At 37.5% G+C, this 18,347-nt stretch overlaps 1 protein-coding gene across 5 annotated transcripts; it reads left to right on the top strand.

Moving 5' to 3' along the window:
- Positions 1-304: 304 nt before the first annotated feature.
- sqor (sulfide quinone oxidoreductase) lies at positions 305-17,003 on the top strand. 5 transcript variants are annotated; one of them, XM_079809284.1, is made up of 11 exons: positions 305-792; positions 1,441-1,496; positions 2,660-2,886; positions 5,861-6,031; positions 6,399-6,452; positions 6,864-7,058; positions 8,253-8,462; positions 9,754-9,937; positions 10,207-10,274; positions 16,371-16,549; positions 16,649-17,003. In XM_079809284.1, the coding sequence occupies exons 3-11, from the start codon at positions 2,668-2,670 to the stop codon at positions 16,704-16,706; spliced, it is 1,338 nt and encodes a 445-aa protein (XP_079665410.1). In that variant the 5' UTR covers positions 305-792; positions 1,441-1,496; positions 2,660-2,667; the 3' UTR covers positions 16,707-17,003. The 5 variants fall into 5 exon arrangements, with proteins under 5 accessions (XP_079665410.1, XP_079665411.1, XP_079665414.1 ...); XM_079809288.1 differs by having other exon boundaries at positions 503-792; positions 2,692-2,886; XM_079809286.1 differs by having other exon boundaries at positions 503-792; positions 2,657-2,886.
- Positions 17,004-18,347: the final 1,344 nt, after the last annotated feature.

Raw genomic sequence — 18,347 nt, 5'->3', positions numbered from 1 at the left:
CCCATTCACTGTGCCATTATAAAGCTTGGAAGAGCCAGGGGACATTTTTTAATGTAACTCTGATTGTATTCGTCTGAAAGAAAAATATAGGCCGACACCTAGGATGGCTTGTTGAGGGTGAGTAGCCTAAATCATGGGGTAATTTTCATTTTTGGGTAAACTATCCCTTTAATACCATAATACCAACCTACATTAGGTGTGATGCATTAATCAGGGTCTTTTTAAAACTTGTTTTGGTTATCTGTGTAAAAATAGAACTTGTATAGACAAATTGGCCTGGTTTCACATTCAGGGATTAAGATTTAGACTAGGCCTCAGTTCAAGGACATTTGAGTAGCTTTTATAAACATGCCTTAGAAAACCATTAATGTGCATCTCGAGACAAAACAATGACACTGACATATTGCTGTAATTCAGTCAGTAATAATGAGGTAACAGTTAACGTTTGATGATAATAATGCAGCAGTTTTGATGGAAATACAGTGGCGTCCCCCACTGGTCGACTACATCATGACATTAACTTTCGTTTGCTACGTGCGTAGAAAGTTCATACAGTACTACCAGTACCTTAAACCGGTCATAGATTGAGCGCTATAAAATAATATTGATCCTGAATGCAGATTTACGGCAGGCACAGATTACATCACCACGCAACGTTACTGACTGTCGAATAATAAAGTCCACGCGTCAAACTGAGCTGAACCAGGAAAACAAACCGCAGCGATACTGTATGTGTATTATTGACAGTTACACGAGCTACAGGTCTGCCACTGACACATCGCCTTGTCTCTGGTAAGAGCTTATTTCACCCGGGTTCAATGTTTGATATGTGTAAATAAGGATTTACTAGTTTACCGTGTATAGGAATTATTTGCATTGTTGTGTCCTGACTTGTACACAAACAGCTCTCTGTTAGCAATTTGACTACGCATGTAGGCTATACAGGTGACTTGAAGTGTAAAAATAATAACTGCAGACGTCCAATTGATGTAATCAGCATATATATCTTGCATTTTCATTCTTAAATGTTATTGATGGGAATTTAAAACAAAAAGGCTCTGTATTGTCAGTGATAGGCTAATGTAATGTTTTTATATAGCCTACTGTACTCTATATGTCTGCAAAATATACTGTCAAGATAGGCTGTCCACTAAATATTTAGAAACAATGATGATGTCCAAAATGCCCTGGAAGGCAGGTTTTGAGACATAAAAACTGCTGTCTAGGTAGACTGCAAGTTGCAATGATGCCCAAAATGCTGTCTAGGTAGACTGCAAGTTGCAATGATGCCCAAAATGTTGTCTAGGTAGGCAGCTTAATAGTTTTTGAGCCACATCCACATAAAATGCCAGGTATCATGACTCAGCTTTAGTTTAACTGTCAGATCTGTTGGGCAGGAATGATAGCAAATATGTTTTTTTATTATGTGACTTCACACAGACGTGAGAACTCTCTCTCTCGTTCTACACACAAAGGACAGCTTTGACAATAACAAGGCGAGTAGATGCTTGCACAATCTCTAAATGTAGCCTATTTTCATTCTTTACATTTTTAAAGATTGAATTACAGTAGCAATTGTAGGCTATTTCAAGAAGACTAGTAGTTACACAATAGTCTGGGAACATAAACTACAAAAAGGGAAGTTTTGAGAACCCGTTATAGCACAACCTTGCTAGTTTTAATGCTTTTAAAGTGTTATGTACAGAGCCTCGATAACATGGCTACAATTTAACTAAATTCAAACAAGGGAACAAATGAATAAAACAAGGCTATGAATTAATACGTCATGGCAACTAATTTTTGAATGGGGCTCTGGATTTATGTGCTGGCTATAATGAATATTTTCACTGGGAACTATTATTTTGTGTGAACAAGATATTGGACCAAAACTACATCAAAATTGGATCAAAATATATATATATATAAAAAATTTTCTTCCTGATTACTATTTTTATTTTTTATTTAATATATTTAAATATATTACGCTGTAATTTGTTCATCTGTGGGGTTTTGTTTTGGTTAATTGTGGTTGACCAAATTAGTTGTCTAACTGTGGTTAAAGCCAAAAGCCAAAGTCAAGGCAAAGTCTGGTCTGCCACTCATAACCACAACACCTTAAGTTGTAAAAAAAAAAAAAAAAAAAAAAAGACATTAATACTTTTATTCAAAAAGGATGTGTTAAATTGATAAAAAGTGATATAAAGATTTTTATTGTTTGAAATTGTGATAGTAAAGTTATATTTCTTTCTTTTTTTCATATAAATTCTGTTCTTTTTAACTTTCTATTCATCAAAGAATCCTGAAAAAGTGTCACAGGTTATAAAAAATATTAAGCGGCAGAACTGTTTCCAACATTGATAATAATCATCATATCAGAATGATTTCTGAAGGATCATGTGACACTGAAGAGTGTAGTAATGATGCTGAAAATTCAGCTTTAATCACAGAAATAAATTACATTTTAAAATATATTCAAATAGAAAACTATTCTTTTAATTTCTAATAATATTTCACTATATTACTGTTTTATTCTGTATTTCTGCATATACAACGTAAATGTATCTATATCCATTCTTTATTATGCACTGTGGTCATTGCAAAGATAGTTTTTGGCTGTAACTTGTTTGCATATTCCCCTCCTCTGGCTTTCTTACAAAAGTGCTCAGCATGGCAGGCGTTCTACACCCACAGATGCTGCTGTTGTCCAGGCAATACTGCAGAGTCGTCTCGGTCATTAACTCACAGATTCACACCGGCTCTGCGCTGGCCGCTAAAGACCACTACAAAGTTCTCGTGCTCGGTGGAGGGAGCGGTGGCATAGCGATGGCCGCACGCCTGAAAAGAAAGGTTGGCGCGGAAAACGTGGCCATCGTGGAGCCTAGTGAGGTATAATGCAGCAGAGCATTTTTAGTTGAACTGCCGCTTTAAGAGACCACCGTGTGTCTGGTTGTTCTTGAGGCGTCATGTACGTCACATACTGGGATTCAGGTTTAACAAGTTCCTATTAGTGCATGTTCCCTGTATGAACATGTACACTACGGTTCAAAAGCTTTGGGGTCTACAGGACTTTTTTGTTGTTTTTAAAGAAATTAATACTTTTATTCAGCAAGGACACATTAAATTGAACATAATTTTATAATATTACAATATAGATGTCTATTTCAAAATAATGCTGTTCTTTCGAGCTTTCTATTCAAAGAGTCCTGAAAAAATATAACATTTCCACAAAATATAACATTGATAATAATAATAAATATAGCTGCGAGCAGCAATTACCAGGGTTTAAGCTCTTTAAGGCCTTTAAGCACATTTGTAAATAGGTATTATGTCTTATTTAGCAAGCATGTAGCCACTTAGATTAGATCATAGATGAAAAAGTCCATTTACAGCCAATACAGGCAATTTACTAAGGAAATATAGTAGTTTTAAAGTTTTAACAGTTATCGAGGTTGAGCCAAAAACCTAGGACTAGTTCGCGAAAAGAAGGTTTTTGAAATAATCTCCAATATTTAATGAACAGTTCGATTGACAGCGGTGATTCTAGAGGCAAAATTGCTCAGAATGAGGATGGTGTGAATGTCGTGTGCGTGTGCGAAAAATTGTGTGATAAACAACACTTTACGCATGTGAAAAACACGAAGGTGGATGATTTTTGACACGCCTCTAGGGCCAGTAGCTCTTCACTGCAGAACACGAGATCCAGGGGGCGGGGTCGGATCCAGATCCAGGGGGTGGAGTTGTGGTAGGTTTAGGGTTGGGGTAGGTGTAGCCTCAGACGTCACGTCACGACACTTAACTGGAAACACTTTTTTGAAGTCGTCATCTGGTTGTTCGGTTGTTGACGGGTGTCGTGATCTTTAACGGTCCACCTGGAAACAAATGCTGTGACACAACCTTCTGGAAGAAAGCCGTCGTGTTTACAACTGTGACAATGAGCGCTTACCAGGATCAACTAAACAAAAGAAGACTATGTAAAGTTTGCGGCTCCATTGTTGCAGTAATATAGCAAAGTATATAAAGTGGGAGGAGTTGGATCTAGATCCGCCCCCTGGATCTTGTGTTCTGCAGTGTTCTCTTTCTAGGGCTGTGAGTCAAACAGTCCCAGAGAGTTTTGTTTCGATCGGCCTGTTAACCTTGTCTTACAGCTGCTCGAACTTCATTGGCCGATGGTGGACGTGTTGTTCGAGGTATGCGAATGGCCTCGTAGACAATCGCGGCACTTTGGATAAAGACACCACATGCCTGTTTTCAAGTCAATCTGTCTGACTGTTACGTAGCTATAGCCCTTTTTGTGTTTTTTCATTTTATAGTGCCACCAAGTGGTCAATCGCTGTGATTTTTTTTCATGTGAATACTGAATTTAGTGAAAGTATCTCATTCTATTTAAAAGTTAAAGGTGAACTATGTAAGATTTTTGCAGTAAAATATCCAAAAACCACTAGGCCAGTGTTATATATTTTGTTCAGTTGAGTACTTAGAATATCCCAAATGTTTCCAACTATTTGTAAATCGTGAGAAATTGCTATTTTAACCAAGGAACCGGGACGTGTGAGCTATGCGTTTCTAGGGAGTCGCCTGTCGATTGCGTCATATCTGCGTTCCCCTCGGTTTCCGGTTTTATTTAGCAGAAACGCTTTACTCTCACTGTAGTGTGAACAAGTGTCATAGCAGCTGCCGAGTGAACGTCATAACTTCCTTTTCAACACATTCAGATATATCTCATACGATAAACAGAGTTGCGTTACCTCATACTCATGACTGGAAAAGAGGAAGTGGTGCCGGCGACCGTGTCATAATAAAAGCCGGCGACTATGCCATAATAACAGTCCCGCTCTTCAATCGCTCCTGCGGCTTTGCTCAGCTCCACAACACTCGGTCCTGCTCTGCTTCATACTACAGTAATGTTAATAATCGCATCCATGAACATGATTTCTGCCCGAGTCCTATCCTGACTCTTTTCCACAGGCTGTGAAGTGAAGACCACATGTCCCAAGATTCTGTGCTCAAACGTGGCGTCATTAAACTACGCCTTTGTTTTGAACAGGCGACCTCTAGTGGACGGAAAAGTTACATAGTGTAGCTGTAAAGCCATTTTAGTAAAAGTGGCCCTGCTCAACTCAAAACATTTTTGCGTCCCTTAGCGACCGTGAATTGAATTGTTTTTTTTTCGATAATTATTAATATTTATACAACAGAGAATCTTTCTGCACTGGTTTTTTTCAGGTCAGGCGAAACCTAGGAGTAGTAAACCTACTAAACTAAACCTACTAGCAAAAATACCTGAAAATTTTGCCTGAGTGACGATCAAATCAGAGACATGTCAACGATATAAAACACTTGAGTCTGCGACAAATGGTTTAGGAGTTATAAACCATTACCGTACACACTTTTGTGTTAAGAATTGTGTTAACTCAAAGTGTTAAGTCTCTACAACTTACGGTTTGGTCTGCCCGATCACTTTTAGGGGTGAATGTTGGTCTTCGGGGATACTAACAATTACAATAGGGTTTCAGCAATATGCACTTGAACCTCTAATAAATGTTTCTTGATCACCAAATCATCATATTAGAATGATTTCTGAAGGATCATGTTACACTGAAGACTGGAGTAATGATGCTGGAAATTCAGCTTTGATCACAGGAATAAATGGTTTATTTCAAATTGTTATAATATTTCCCAATATAACTGTTTTTACTGTACGGTTAATCAAATATATGCATAAGAGACTTTCAAAAACATACAAAAATCTTACCGACCCCAAACTTTTGAACTTCAAAGGCTTGTTATTTTAAAACAAATGATAAACTTTGTGCTGTTTCCTCAATACTCAGCATGACATTTCGTGCATTTTTGACTCCAGAAGCATTACTATCAGCCTATATGGACGTTAGTTGGAGCAGGGGCTAAAACGGTTGCTTCCTCTGAACGATCAACAGAGAGTGTGATACCATCAGGTGTGACTTGGGTCAAGTCCAAAGTGGCAGAATTTGACCCTGAGAACAACACTGTTCGCACAGACTCTGGGAAAAAGGTATGGAATAATATTTGAGTTGATAGTTATGCAATGAACGTGTCTCACAGTGTTGTGAAAAAGCAGTGCTTTTCCGCATATGATTAGTATATAAAAGTGTCTGTTTGACAAGGGCTAGCTCTGAAAGCTGGGGATTTTTGTGGCGTCATTGTGATCCTGCATAAGTTTACATTGCACTTTTATTGAACCGTGAAGGTGTCATTATAAAATAATCGGAGTAGAACATAAACATGTTGCAAAACCAAAAGGGATGTTATATTACCAGTGTTAAATTGCAAGATGATTTAGAATGCGCACTTAAATCAAACTAAACCTAGCTTTAGTATGTTTTACTAATTATATGTAATTAATGTTTTTTCCCTCTCAGATTTCCTATGATTATTTGATTGTAGCTCTTGGGCTTGAGCTGCACTATGAAAAGGTATGTTATGAATGTCATTCATATAGACTGAATTGCTAGTTTTCTTGATGTGTAACCTTTACTGTAGTGCTTATTTTGATTGAGAGTAGTTTTATTATTAACATAGTTTGGGTGTGGTGTCACTGCCACATCAGTCCAGAGGAAGTTTCTAATCTTTATGTCATGTTAATTACATTTGTCTGTCAGGCTTGATATCTAAGTTCAAGTACAATTTCAACCTTTGGATTTTTTAAGTCATACCTGATATATGTAAATTAAAATGAAACTGTACCTGTCGTCACATGGAATAAAATAACTCTGGATTACTAAACTCAGGGCTAAAAACGAACCTGGGTTAACAATTTAAAGTGGTACGTTAGATAGTATTTTCTCAAAGCATCAATCCATTTGAATTCCTTCTGCTTATTACAGATCAAGGGCCTGCCAGAAGGGTTTGAACATCCCAAAATCGGCTCAAACTACTCTGTGGAAACAGTGGAAAAGACGTGGCATGCCTTGAGAAACTTTAAGGAGGGCAATGCTTTGTTCACCTTCCCAAACACTCCCGTCAAATGTGCAGGAGCTCCTCAGAAAATCATGTATCTCTCGGATTCCTTCCTGAGAAAGGTTTAACTCTTCATCTACGCATTGTGTTGTAAATCCCATTGTACATTAATCATCACCTTTTATTAATACACCTACAGAAATATTATGCTATTACAATATTTTTGGACATGTATCATGGTAACACCATGTATTTTGGTACATGTATCATGGCAATACCATGTTTAGTGGGCATGCACAAGGATAATATCAAGTTTTTGGGCATATATGATAAAGTAACAACAGGTAACACCCAAGTTTTTTGGACATGTACCATCATGGTAATACCATGTTTTGTGGTCACAAACAAGGGTAATACCATGTTTTTGGGGGCATATCAGGGTAAAACCGTGTATTTTAGTTCATGTATTATGGCAATAGCATGTTCTGTGGACACAAATAAGGATAAGAAGACGTTTTTGGGCATATATCATATAGTAACAAGTATTTTGGACATTGGATTTAATACGTTTTGTGGACACAAACGAGGGTAATACCATGTTTTTGGGGGGCATATCATGTTAACACTGTGTTTTACATGTACCATGGTACCGCCATGTTTAGTGGATATGCACAAGGATAATATCAAGTTTTTGGGCATATATGATATAGTAACAACAGGTAACACAAATATTTTGGACAGGTAACATGGTAATACCATGTTTTGTGGTCACAAACAAGGGTAATACCATGTTTTTGGGGGCATATCAGGGTAAACCCGTGTATTTTAGTACATGTATTATGGCAATACCATGTTCTGTGGACACAAATAAGGATATGCACAAGGATAATATGGGTTTTTGGGCATATATGATATAGTAACAACATGTTCTGTGGACATGAACAAGGGTAATACCTTGTTTTGGACCAAATATCATGGTAATACCATGTATTTTTTACATGTATCATGGCAATTCCATGTTATGTGGACATGAATAAGGATAATAACATGTTTTTGGGCCAAGTAAAACCCAAGTATTTCGGACATGTACCATTGTAATATCATGTTTTGTGGACACAAACAAGGGTAATACCATGTTTTGGGGCATGTATCATGGCAATACCATGTTTTTTATTATTCGAAGTAGCTGGAGAGTCATGTAAATACCATAGTAAATTAATATCATTCAGTACCATACGTTAACATTTAATACTATCATTGTCCAAATGACCAATATTACTCAAAGAACTGATGTTTTTAATCTTATGTTTTTTTAGACAGGAAAAAGGTCCAAGGCCAACATTATTTTCAACACCTCCTTACCAGTGCTGTTTGGGGTCAAGAAATATGCAGATGCCTTGTGGGAGATTGTGAAGAAACGGGACCTTAATGTAAACCTCAGGCAAAACCTCATCGAGGTCAGGGCAGACAAACAGGAAGCTGTTTTTGAGAATCTGGACAAACCTGGGGAGACAGAGGTTTTCGAGGTAGCCATTGTTAAATTTAAAACATCTTCAGTTCTGGTAGAGGTACACTCACCTAAAGGATTATTAGGAACACCTGTTAAATTTCTCATTAATGCAATTATCTAATCAACCAATCACATGGCAGTTGTTTCAATGCATTTAGGGGTGTGGTCCTGGTCAAGACAATCTCCTGAACTCCAAACTGAATGTCAGAATGGGAAAGAAAGGTGATTTAAGCAATTATGAGCATGGCATGGTTGTTGGTGCCAGACAGGCCGGTCTGAGTATTTCACAATCTGCTCAGTTACTGGGATTTTCACACACAACCATTTCTAGGGTTTACAAAGAATGGTGTGAAAAGGGAAAAACATCCAGTATGCGGCAGTCCTGTGGGCGAAAATGCCTTGTTGATGCTAGAGGTCAGAGGAGAATGGGCCGACTGATTCAAGCTGATAGAAGAGCAACTTTGACTGAAATAACCACTCGTTACAACCGAGGTATGCAGCAAAGCATTTGTGAAGCCACAACACACACAACCTTGAGGCGAATGGGCTACAACAGCAGAAGACCCCACCGGGTACCACTCATCTCCACTACAAATAAGAAAAAGAGGCTACAATTTGCACAAGCTCACCAAAATTGGACAGTTGAAGACCGGAAAAATGTTGCCTGGTCTGATGAGTCTTGAGTTCTGTTGTAGAGTCAGAATTTGGCGTAAACAGAATGAGAACATGGATCCATCATGCCTTGTTACCACTGTGCAGGCTGGTGGTGGTGGTGTAATGGTGTGGGGGATGTTTTCTTGGCACACTTTAGGCCCCTTAGTGCCAATTGGGCATCGTTTAAATGCCACGGCCTACCTGAGCATTGTTTCTGACCATGTCCATCCCTTTATGACCACCATGTACCCATCCTCTGATGGCTACTTCCAGCAGGATAATGCACCATGTCACAAAGCTCGAATCATTTCAAATTAGTTTCTTGAACATGACAATGAGTTCACTGTACTAAAATGGCCCCCACAGTCACCAGATCTCAACCCAATAGAGCATCTTTGGGATGTGGTGGAACGGGAGCTTCGTGCCCTGGATGTGCATCCCACAAATCTCCATCAACTGCAAGATGCTATCCTATCAATATGAGCCAACATTTCTAAAGAATGCTTTCAGCACCTTGTTGAATCAATGCCACGTAGAATTAAGGCAGTTCTGAAGGCGAAAGGGGGTCAAACACAGTATTAGTATGGTGTTCCTAATAATCCTTTAGGTGAGTGTATATTGAGTGTGTCATGTACCCTTCATCTTGGTCATAGTACGAGATGATCCACGTTACCCCTCCGATGGGACCACCTGCAGCGCTGAAAGGCTCCTCATTGGACGATGCGAGCGGCTGGCTGGATATAAATAAGTACAACCTTCAGCATAAGACGTATGCCAATGTATTTGGTATCGGAGACTGCACCAATCTACCCACGTCCAAAACGGCGGCAGCAGTAGGTAAAACACCGAAAAAAAACTCTTCTTTAAATATATTTCTGGTTACACATATTTGTTGATGTGTAATGTGGTGTTCTCTGGGAAAAGTTGGAGATAAGTCCATGCTTTTCTTGTTAATTATCAGTACTCATCAGACAGATTCTAGAACCTGTTTTTCTCGTTTTCCCCCATTAATTAGTAGCTACTTGTGAGGTGATTTTCCATTCGTTTAGAGCCGATTTATGTAATTAACGCTGGTTTCACTGAAATGTAATTTTATTTTTCTGCAGCTGCACAGTCTGCAGTACTCGACCGAACTATCAGCAGAATTCTGAAGAAACAGATACCGGATAAGAAAGTAAGTATGTTTGAGGATAAACATTAATGTGATTTGCCACTGTAGAAGCGCTATACTTTTGCTCCCCCAACTCTATTTCCTGTGTTCCCCAAATGTGCACCACCAGGGGGCGCAGTGTTAAAATAAACAATGACATAACCATACTTCATACAGGCTCTGAGTCTGACATGGATCCAGTCCTAATATAGTGGTGCAGTGATGATGTATTTTTGTTGCATGACTTCAATGTCACCGTCACTAAGCTTTCAGCTCATTCAGTCTTTGTTTAAAAACATTTTCTCCTAAATGCTTGAGTTATAATAGTTGCTAAAGTGAGATTATAAACACAACGAGGCTGACTAGTGAGTAGATGAGTTTCCCTGTTCGGCTGATGACGTTTACTGTCCCAGACAACCTCTATAGTCACATTTAGCCACTTAGTAGCAACCGCCTTTTACAAGAAGATGGAGGGTATTACTGATGACATTTATATTGTTGAATAAAACATGAAAATATATTGAGCTTGTGTTCACCACATACCTTATTTCAGGCATTTAACCAAAAGCCCATTTACTTTGGGACGATGGAACCAGAAGTGCTAAAATGCTAAAACTATTTTTGGGCCACCAGAACAACATTCTATTGCTCTTTAATCCCTACTTTCTGTCCTCTACCATCCGAAAATAAAATAACGGGGGAAAGCACAAAAATAAAAAGATTTAAAATAATTCAGCGTGCTACATCTAATTCTAATGAAACATTTAAATATAAAAATCTAAATAAAAAAGTTGAGATTTTAAAAAAATAAAATTGTCATAAGTAGCTCCTAGACTTTGGTTGATGATCCAAACGCAGCTTCCAAAATCATAATCCATGTAACAGACAGTGGGTCAAAACCAAAGCAAACAATACAAACTAGTGATGGGCGCTTTTGAAACACTGCTTCATGAAGCTTCAAAACCTTAATGAATCAGTGGTTTGGAGCATGTATCAAACTGCCAAAGTCATGTGATTTCAGTAAACAAGGCTTCGCTTCGTCATAACTGTTTGGAAACGTTTCGAAACTTCAATGGTTCACCGCTGGGGGCGACCTCTGTGAACCAATGAATCATGCAGATTCACTGAGATCGCCCCCCAGATGCGAACCATTGAACAAGTCTCTATGGTTTTTACCTGATCTCTGATCAGTTTTATACATTTGTACACATTTTATTTTGACATTAGTATAATTAAAATTAATAGTAGTTAAAGGCACTACATGTTGGATTAACCCCTTAACTGTCACTGTCCCACAGATGGGATGCCCGGCGCTCTTTTTTTGATCGCGTTTTTTTCGTATCATATATTTTAGTAATTATCATAAATTAGGGATCATTTGAAAGCTTACAAACTCAAAACTCATCCTGTGAAAACCGTTTTGAAATCGGACATTGTGTTACCATGGAAACGTTACTCTAAATTATTCTAGCGGGCTCCTCCCCTAGTGGGCGGAGTCATGTTTCATATTACAACAATTATTTTAACTACTTTATAATCAAAATCTTTTCTAATCTTGACAAAACGCATATTGTCGGAAAGGTCTGAGTCTCAAGGGTCCATATTTGGGGACTGTTTTGTGATGGAAGTGATATTTGGACAGAATTTACAGGAAAATGCATCAAAAAAACAATCAATGGAATGTGAATGACACCCGGTGGCTGTGTTTGGTACAGCACCTCAACAAACTCATTTTTGTGATATCAACTTCAAATTTGGAACACAACTTGGTTAGACATATGGCTTTGATTTTATAGTAATTTTCGAGTAAATTCTTTTTTGTAAAATATATATTTTATATGAGATAAAAAATATTTAGTACAGTATTTTTCATTTACAGTAAATTTAAACTTCCATAACTATTTCATATTTTGCTTTCACATCAGCAATAATCTGCAGAGTGTCGTCTTTAAAACGAGACCAAACTTTGGTCCTATATTCCAAAGCATTCTTGAATTACAGCCCTTTAAGTTTGGATAGTGCATTTCCATGTGTATTCTCAAAAAGGGGGGTGACAGTTAAAGGGTTAAAATATCCAAAAACCACTAGAATAATGTTATATATTTTTCTTGACTTGTGTACTTACATTATCCAAGAATGTTTACATCCAGAGAAATAAGCAATTTAACCAGGACATGGACCGTGTGTCGCCTATCAATGATATCATACACGCATTACCCTCAATTTAATTTTGTAGAAACCATGGAAACACCAAAGACGCTTTAATATATTATGTGTTTTATTAAACAGGTGAGCAACTGTTTGGATACATTAATCGACAGAAAACTAATCATTGTTATATAGCTCAACACGGTCTTATTGTTTAAATCTTGTTTACCGTGAGTACCATGTTTTACCATGCCTAATATCGAGCTAGCTTACTGCAGTGTGCAACAAGTGTCTCATAGTAGCCGCCGAGCGAACACACAGAGAAGCATTATAATGTAACTTTCAACACACTCAAATGTATCTAATATGATAAAACATCGCTGCGTTACCCCACATACTCATGAGGGGAAGAAGCGACTGTGGCATAATAAAAGCTCTGCGAAATCAAGGGTTCATCAAGCTACGCCTTTGTTTTGAATGAGCGACCTCTAGTGGCGAAAAATTGTTTAGCTGAGCCATTCATGGAACAAACTAAACAACTAAACAACCCTGAAAATTGATAAAAGAACACATATTACACATATACTTGATATATAATCTTATTAGATGATTAGTTAATTGCATTTGATAGATTTTACTTTCAATAAAACATTTGCAATTGGTTTGTTAACAGTGTTATGATGCATGTTTGGCCTGAGCTTTTGTTGCATTTCCAATTTTATGACCAGCAGGGGTCACCAGCGTGTGGCGTTTCAAACACTTCGAAACAGAGAATCATTTTGCGAAACAATTGATTCGAAGCTTTGTTTCTCCCATCACTAATGCCAACAAGGGAACCAAGATAGTGCTCAGAATTGCAGTGTGACAACAAACAAGACTTCGCAATGAATGACTGAGTTAACTGGGGTTAGAGTAGTGCAGGTGTGACATCACTTTGTAGGCCAAAACATGGAAGCGAGTTAGCATTTTAGCACTTTCGGTTCCCTCGTCCGGAAGTCAATGGTTTTTTGAATGGGATTTTGTTTAAATGGCTGAAATAAGGTCTGTGGTGAGCAAAAGCTTAAAGGATTAGTTCACTTTTAAAGAAACTTTTGCTGATAATTTACTCACCCCCATGTCATCCAAGATGTCCATGTCTTTCTTTCTGCAGTTGAAAAGAAATTAAGGTTTTGGATGAAAACAGTCCAGGGGTTTAACTTCAGTGGGTTTTGGGCTCCAAATGACAGTTTCAGTGCAGCTTCAAAGGGCTTTAAACGATACCAGACGATGAATAAGGGTCTTATCTAGCGAAACGATCCGTTTCTGTGAGAAACCGTGCAGTATTTATGCTATTATTTTACCTCTTAACTGGAGAAACGCGATCGTCTCTGAGTTCCGCCATAACTTCCGGCAAGTAAGGTCAAATTTGATCGTGGTCATAGATATATTGATATTAGATGCCTCATTCTACTGATCCGTGCAGTCGCTAATGAGGCATCTACGTATACATCTATGACCACGATCAAATTTGACCTTACTTGCCGGAAGTTATGGCGGAGCTCAGAGATTAAACGTCGTCACGTGAACAGGTAAACTCAGTCCGCTTTCACTGCCTCATTATGCTCTTATAAACTATTCTAACTCAAACGTTTTGGGAAAATGTTTTGAGATAAAAACTGAAAGAGTTGATGAGTGATGGTGATGTTGAAGTCGAGCAACCGTGGTGTAGTCCGTTTATAGCCTACCTTTAGCTTTTTACTTCTGGCGACTGCATTCAGGCTTTAAATTGAATAAAAGTTGTATTCATTTGTGATAATTATCTTGATGAACAAAACGTGCAAGTATCAAAAACTGTTGTTGATCACAGAGCTTGTTTTTTGCGATAATCCAAAAGCCTATGGGAAAATTCTATTGGGTTTTTCTTGAGGGAACCAGTGGGATGCTAACTGCTGGTTGTGGGGTCATACCTGCAACAAGTTGGCATAATGAGCACAATGGGTTGTGGGAAATGTAGTCCATGATGAGATAACCAAGACAGAAGGAGTGCCCTCTGGTGGAAATCAAGGGCACTCCAGCTGGTGGATATAATGCGTAACATGGAACATTAAGTCCAGTGCATTGCATTGTGGGATAGAGTTATTCCACACAAAGTACTCAGTTGCTGCATCCGAAATCAAATACTTTCCTACAATACAAGTACGCCATAGTATTCGAAAAACCCTACTTCAGCCAAGATACTGCATACGATTGACACTTTACTATCCCATGAGGCCACTGGAGGGGATTTATGAATGAAAGTGAAGTGATGCAACTTATGCTGGTAGGTCACTTGACCATGACAACATGGCAGATGTAGTACGTCCAGATTACATTCATACTACCCATATTCATACTATATAGACTGTACTTTTTTAACAGTCGCCAAGTAAATTCAAATGTAGTCCCTACTCAAGACAGTACACAACTTTGTATGCAGAGAGTGTGTTGTATACTGAACAGATTGGCTAATGTTGTAGTCATGTAGTTGCATTCTTTGCATACTGAAAATATGCATACTATGCACATTATGCATGCCTATATTTTTTAAATACAAATACAAAACTCTCGTAGGGGAAAGAGAGTATAAACATACATGTAATTACAAATGTAGTCAAAATACAAAAGTTAATAACTAAACAGAAAACAACAACAGAACAAAAAAAGAAAAGAAAGGGGCTATTTATAAACACAAGTCATTGTCAAAAAGGCTATTTTTTACTTTCCCCCCCTTCTTTATTCTGACTTTATACACACAATTCTGGCTTTATACACACAATTCTGACTTTATACACACAATTCTGGCTTTATACACACAATTCTGGCTTTATACACACAATTCTGGCTTTATACACACAATTCTGACTTTATACACACAATTCTGACTTTATACACACAATTCTGGCTTTATACACACAATTCTGACTTTATACACACAATTCTGGCTTTATACACACAATTCTGACTTTATACACACAATTCTGGCTTTATACACATAATTCTGACTTTATACACACAATTCTGATTTTATATCACACAATTCAAATCTGACTATCACACAATTCTGACTTTATATCACACAATTCTGACTTTATACACACAATTCTGACTTTATACACACAATTCTGACTTTATACACACAGTTCAAATCGGACTATCACACAATTCTGACTTTATACACACAGTTCAAATCTGACTAACACACAATTCTGACTTTATACACACAATTCTGATTTTATATCACACAATTCAAATCTGACTATCACACAATTCTGACTTTATATCACACAATTCTGACTTTATACACACAATTCTGACTTTATACACACAATTCTGACTTTATACACACAATTCTGGCTTTATACACACAATTCTGACTTTATACACAGTTCAAATCGGACTGTCACACAATTCTGACTTTATACACAGTTCTGACTTTATACACACAATTCTGACTTTATACACACAATTCTGGCTTTATACCACACAATTCTGACTTTATACACACAATTCTGGCTTTATACCACACAATTCTGACTTTATACACACAATTCTGACTTTATACACAGTTCTGACTTTATACACACAATTCTGACTTTATACACACAATTCTGGCTTTATACCACACAATTCTGACTTTATACACAGTTCAAATCGGACTGTCACACAATTCTGACTTTATACACACAATTCTGACTTTATACACACAATTCTGGCTTTATACCACACAATTCAAATCTGACTATATTATGCATGCCTATTACAGAAATAGTAAACGTAGTATGGTGGTATGCTGTTCCAAAAATATCAATTTTTCTTATACAACTACACACAAAAGTAGCAAGCACATATACATAAATAGTGCATACATTGATAAATTAATTACATTATGGATAGCTATACTTATTGCTTACTAATTATTCATATTAAATGCTAATTGTTGTGTGCATGTTGTAGTATGATGGCTACACCTCGTGCCCTCTGGTTACAAGCTACAACACAGTCATCTTGGCAGAATTTGATTATGACGGGCAGCCGCTGGAGACGTTCCCTGTGGACCAGAGTAAAGAGAGCAGGATCATGTACCACATGAAAGCTGATGTCATGCCACATTTGTATTGGCATGGACTTCTCAAGTAAGTGCTGATCACGTACTGATCTCAACTTAACCTTTTGATTACAAGCCTGACATGTTTTTTCTCTTCCTTTTTTTGTTTTTCCTTCCTAAAATAAAGGGGAATTTGGGGAGGCCCAGGACCATACCGGACCATCATGCATTTGGGAATGAAATAGAATACACCTTTAAAGGGAACAGAGTAAAAATGTTTCCCGTTATTAACACATTTCTCTTTGTTGGTGCTTAACTTGCACAAGTGAATATCCAGAGATGTCTGCTTTAAATTATAGGTTGCTAGCTTTGTATAAATTCTAATTACAGTGCTAAAAAAAATGTGTATATGGCATAATCCATGTCCTTGTGATTTAAAAAAAATAACATTATACTTTTGAGTTGTCCATGAATAACCTTTTCATATCATTCAGAAGGCAATACATTTGATGAAAATATGAAAATAAAGAACAGGTTCTTTATGAAGTCTGTATTTTGACTCTTTAAATGTTGAGATAGACGGACGGACGGACGGACGGACGGACGGACGGACGGACGGACGGACGGACGGACGGACAGACAGACAGACAGACAGACAGACAGACAGACAGACAGACAGATAGACAGACAGATAGATAGATAGATAGATAGATAGATAGATAGATAGATAGATAGATAGATAGATAGATAGATAGATAGAACCCCAAATCAGAAAAAGTTGGGACAGTATGGAAAACGCAAAAAAAAGAAAAAAAGAAGTGATTTCTAAATTTACTTTGACTTGTATTTCATTGCAGACAATATGAACACAAAATATTTAATGTTTTGTCTGGTCAACTTCATGTCATTTGTAAATATGCATCCTTTCCTGTCATTCAGACCTGCAACACATTTCAAAAAAAGTTTTTTTTTGCGTTTTCCATACTGTCCCAACTTTTTCTGATTTGGGGTTGTAGATAGATAGATAGACAGACAAATAGATGGATGGATAGACTAACAGATAGATAGACAGATAGATGATAGATAGATATACAGACAGACAGACATACAGATAGTCAGACAGACAGACAGATAGATGATAGATAGATATACAGATAGATAGATACACAAACAAATAGACGGATAGATAGACAGACAGACAAATGGATAGATAGACAGACAGGTGGATAGACAGACAGACAAACAGATGGATGGATAGATAGATATACAGACAGACAGATGGATAGATAGACAGACAGACAGATAGATGGATATACAGACAGATGGATATACAGACAGACAGATATACAGACAGACAAATAGATGGATGGATAGACAGACAGGTGGATAGACAGACAGACAAACAGATGGATGGATAGATAGATATACAGACAGACAGATGGATAGATAGACAGACAGACAGATAGATGGATATACAGACAGATGGATATACAGACAGACAGATATACAGACAGACAAATAGATGGATAGATAGACAGACAGACAGATAGACACACAGACAGACAGATATACAGACAGACAAATAGATGGGTAGATAGACAGACAGATATGTATACAGACAGATGGATAGATAGACAGACAGATAGATAGACACACAGACAGACAGATATACAGACAGATGGATAGATAGACAGACAGACAAATAGATGGATGATAGATAAATAGATAGACAGACAGACAAATAGATGGATGATAGATATATAGATATACAGACAGATGGATAGATAGACAGACAGACAGATAGTCAGACACACAGACAGAAAGATAGACAGACAGATGGATAGATAGACAGTCAGACAGACAGATAGACACACAGACAGACAGAT

The sequence above is a fragment of the Gobio gobio genome (assembly GCF_949357685.1).
Source record: "Gobio gobio genome assembly, chromosome: 25".
Lineage (NCBI taxonomy): Eukaryota > Metazoa > Chordata > Actinopteri > Cypriniformes > Gobionidae > Gobio > Gobio gobio.
This window is presented reverse-complemented; position numbering and strand designations above follow the sequence as displayed.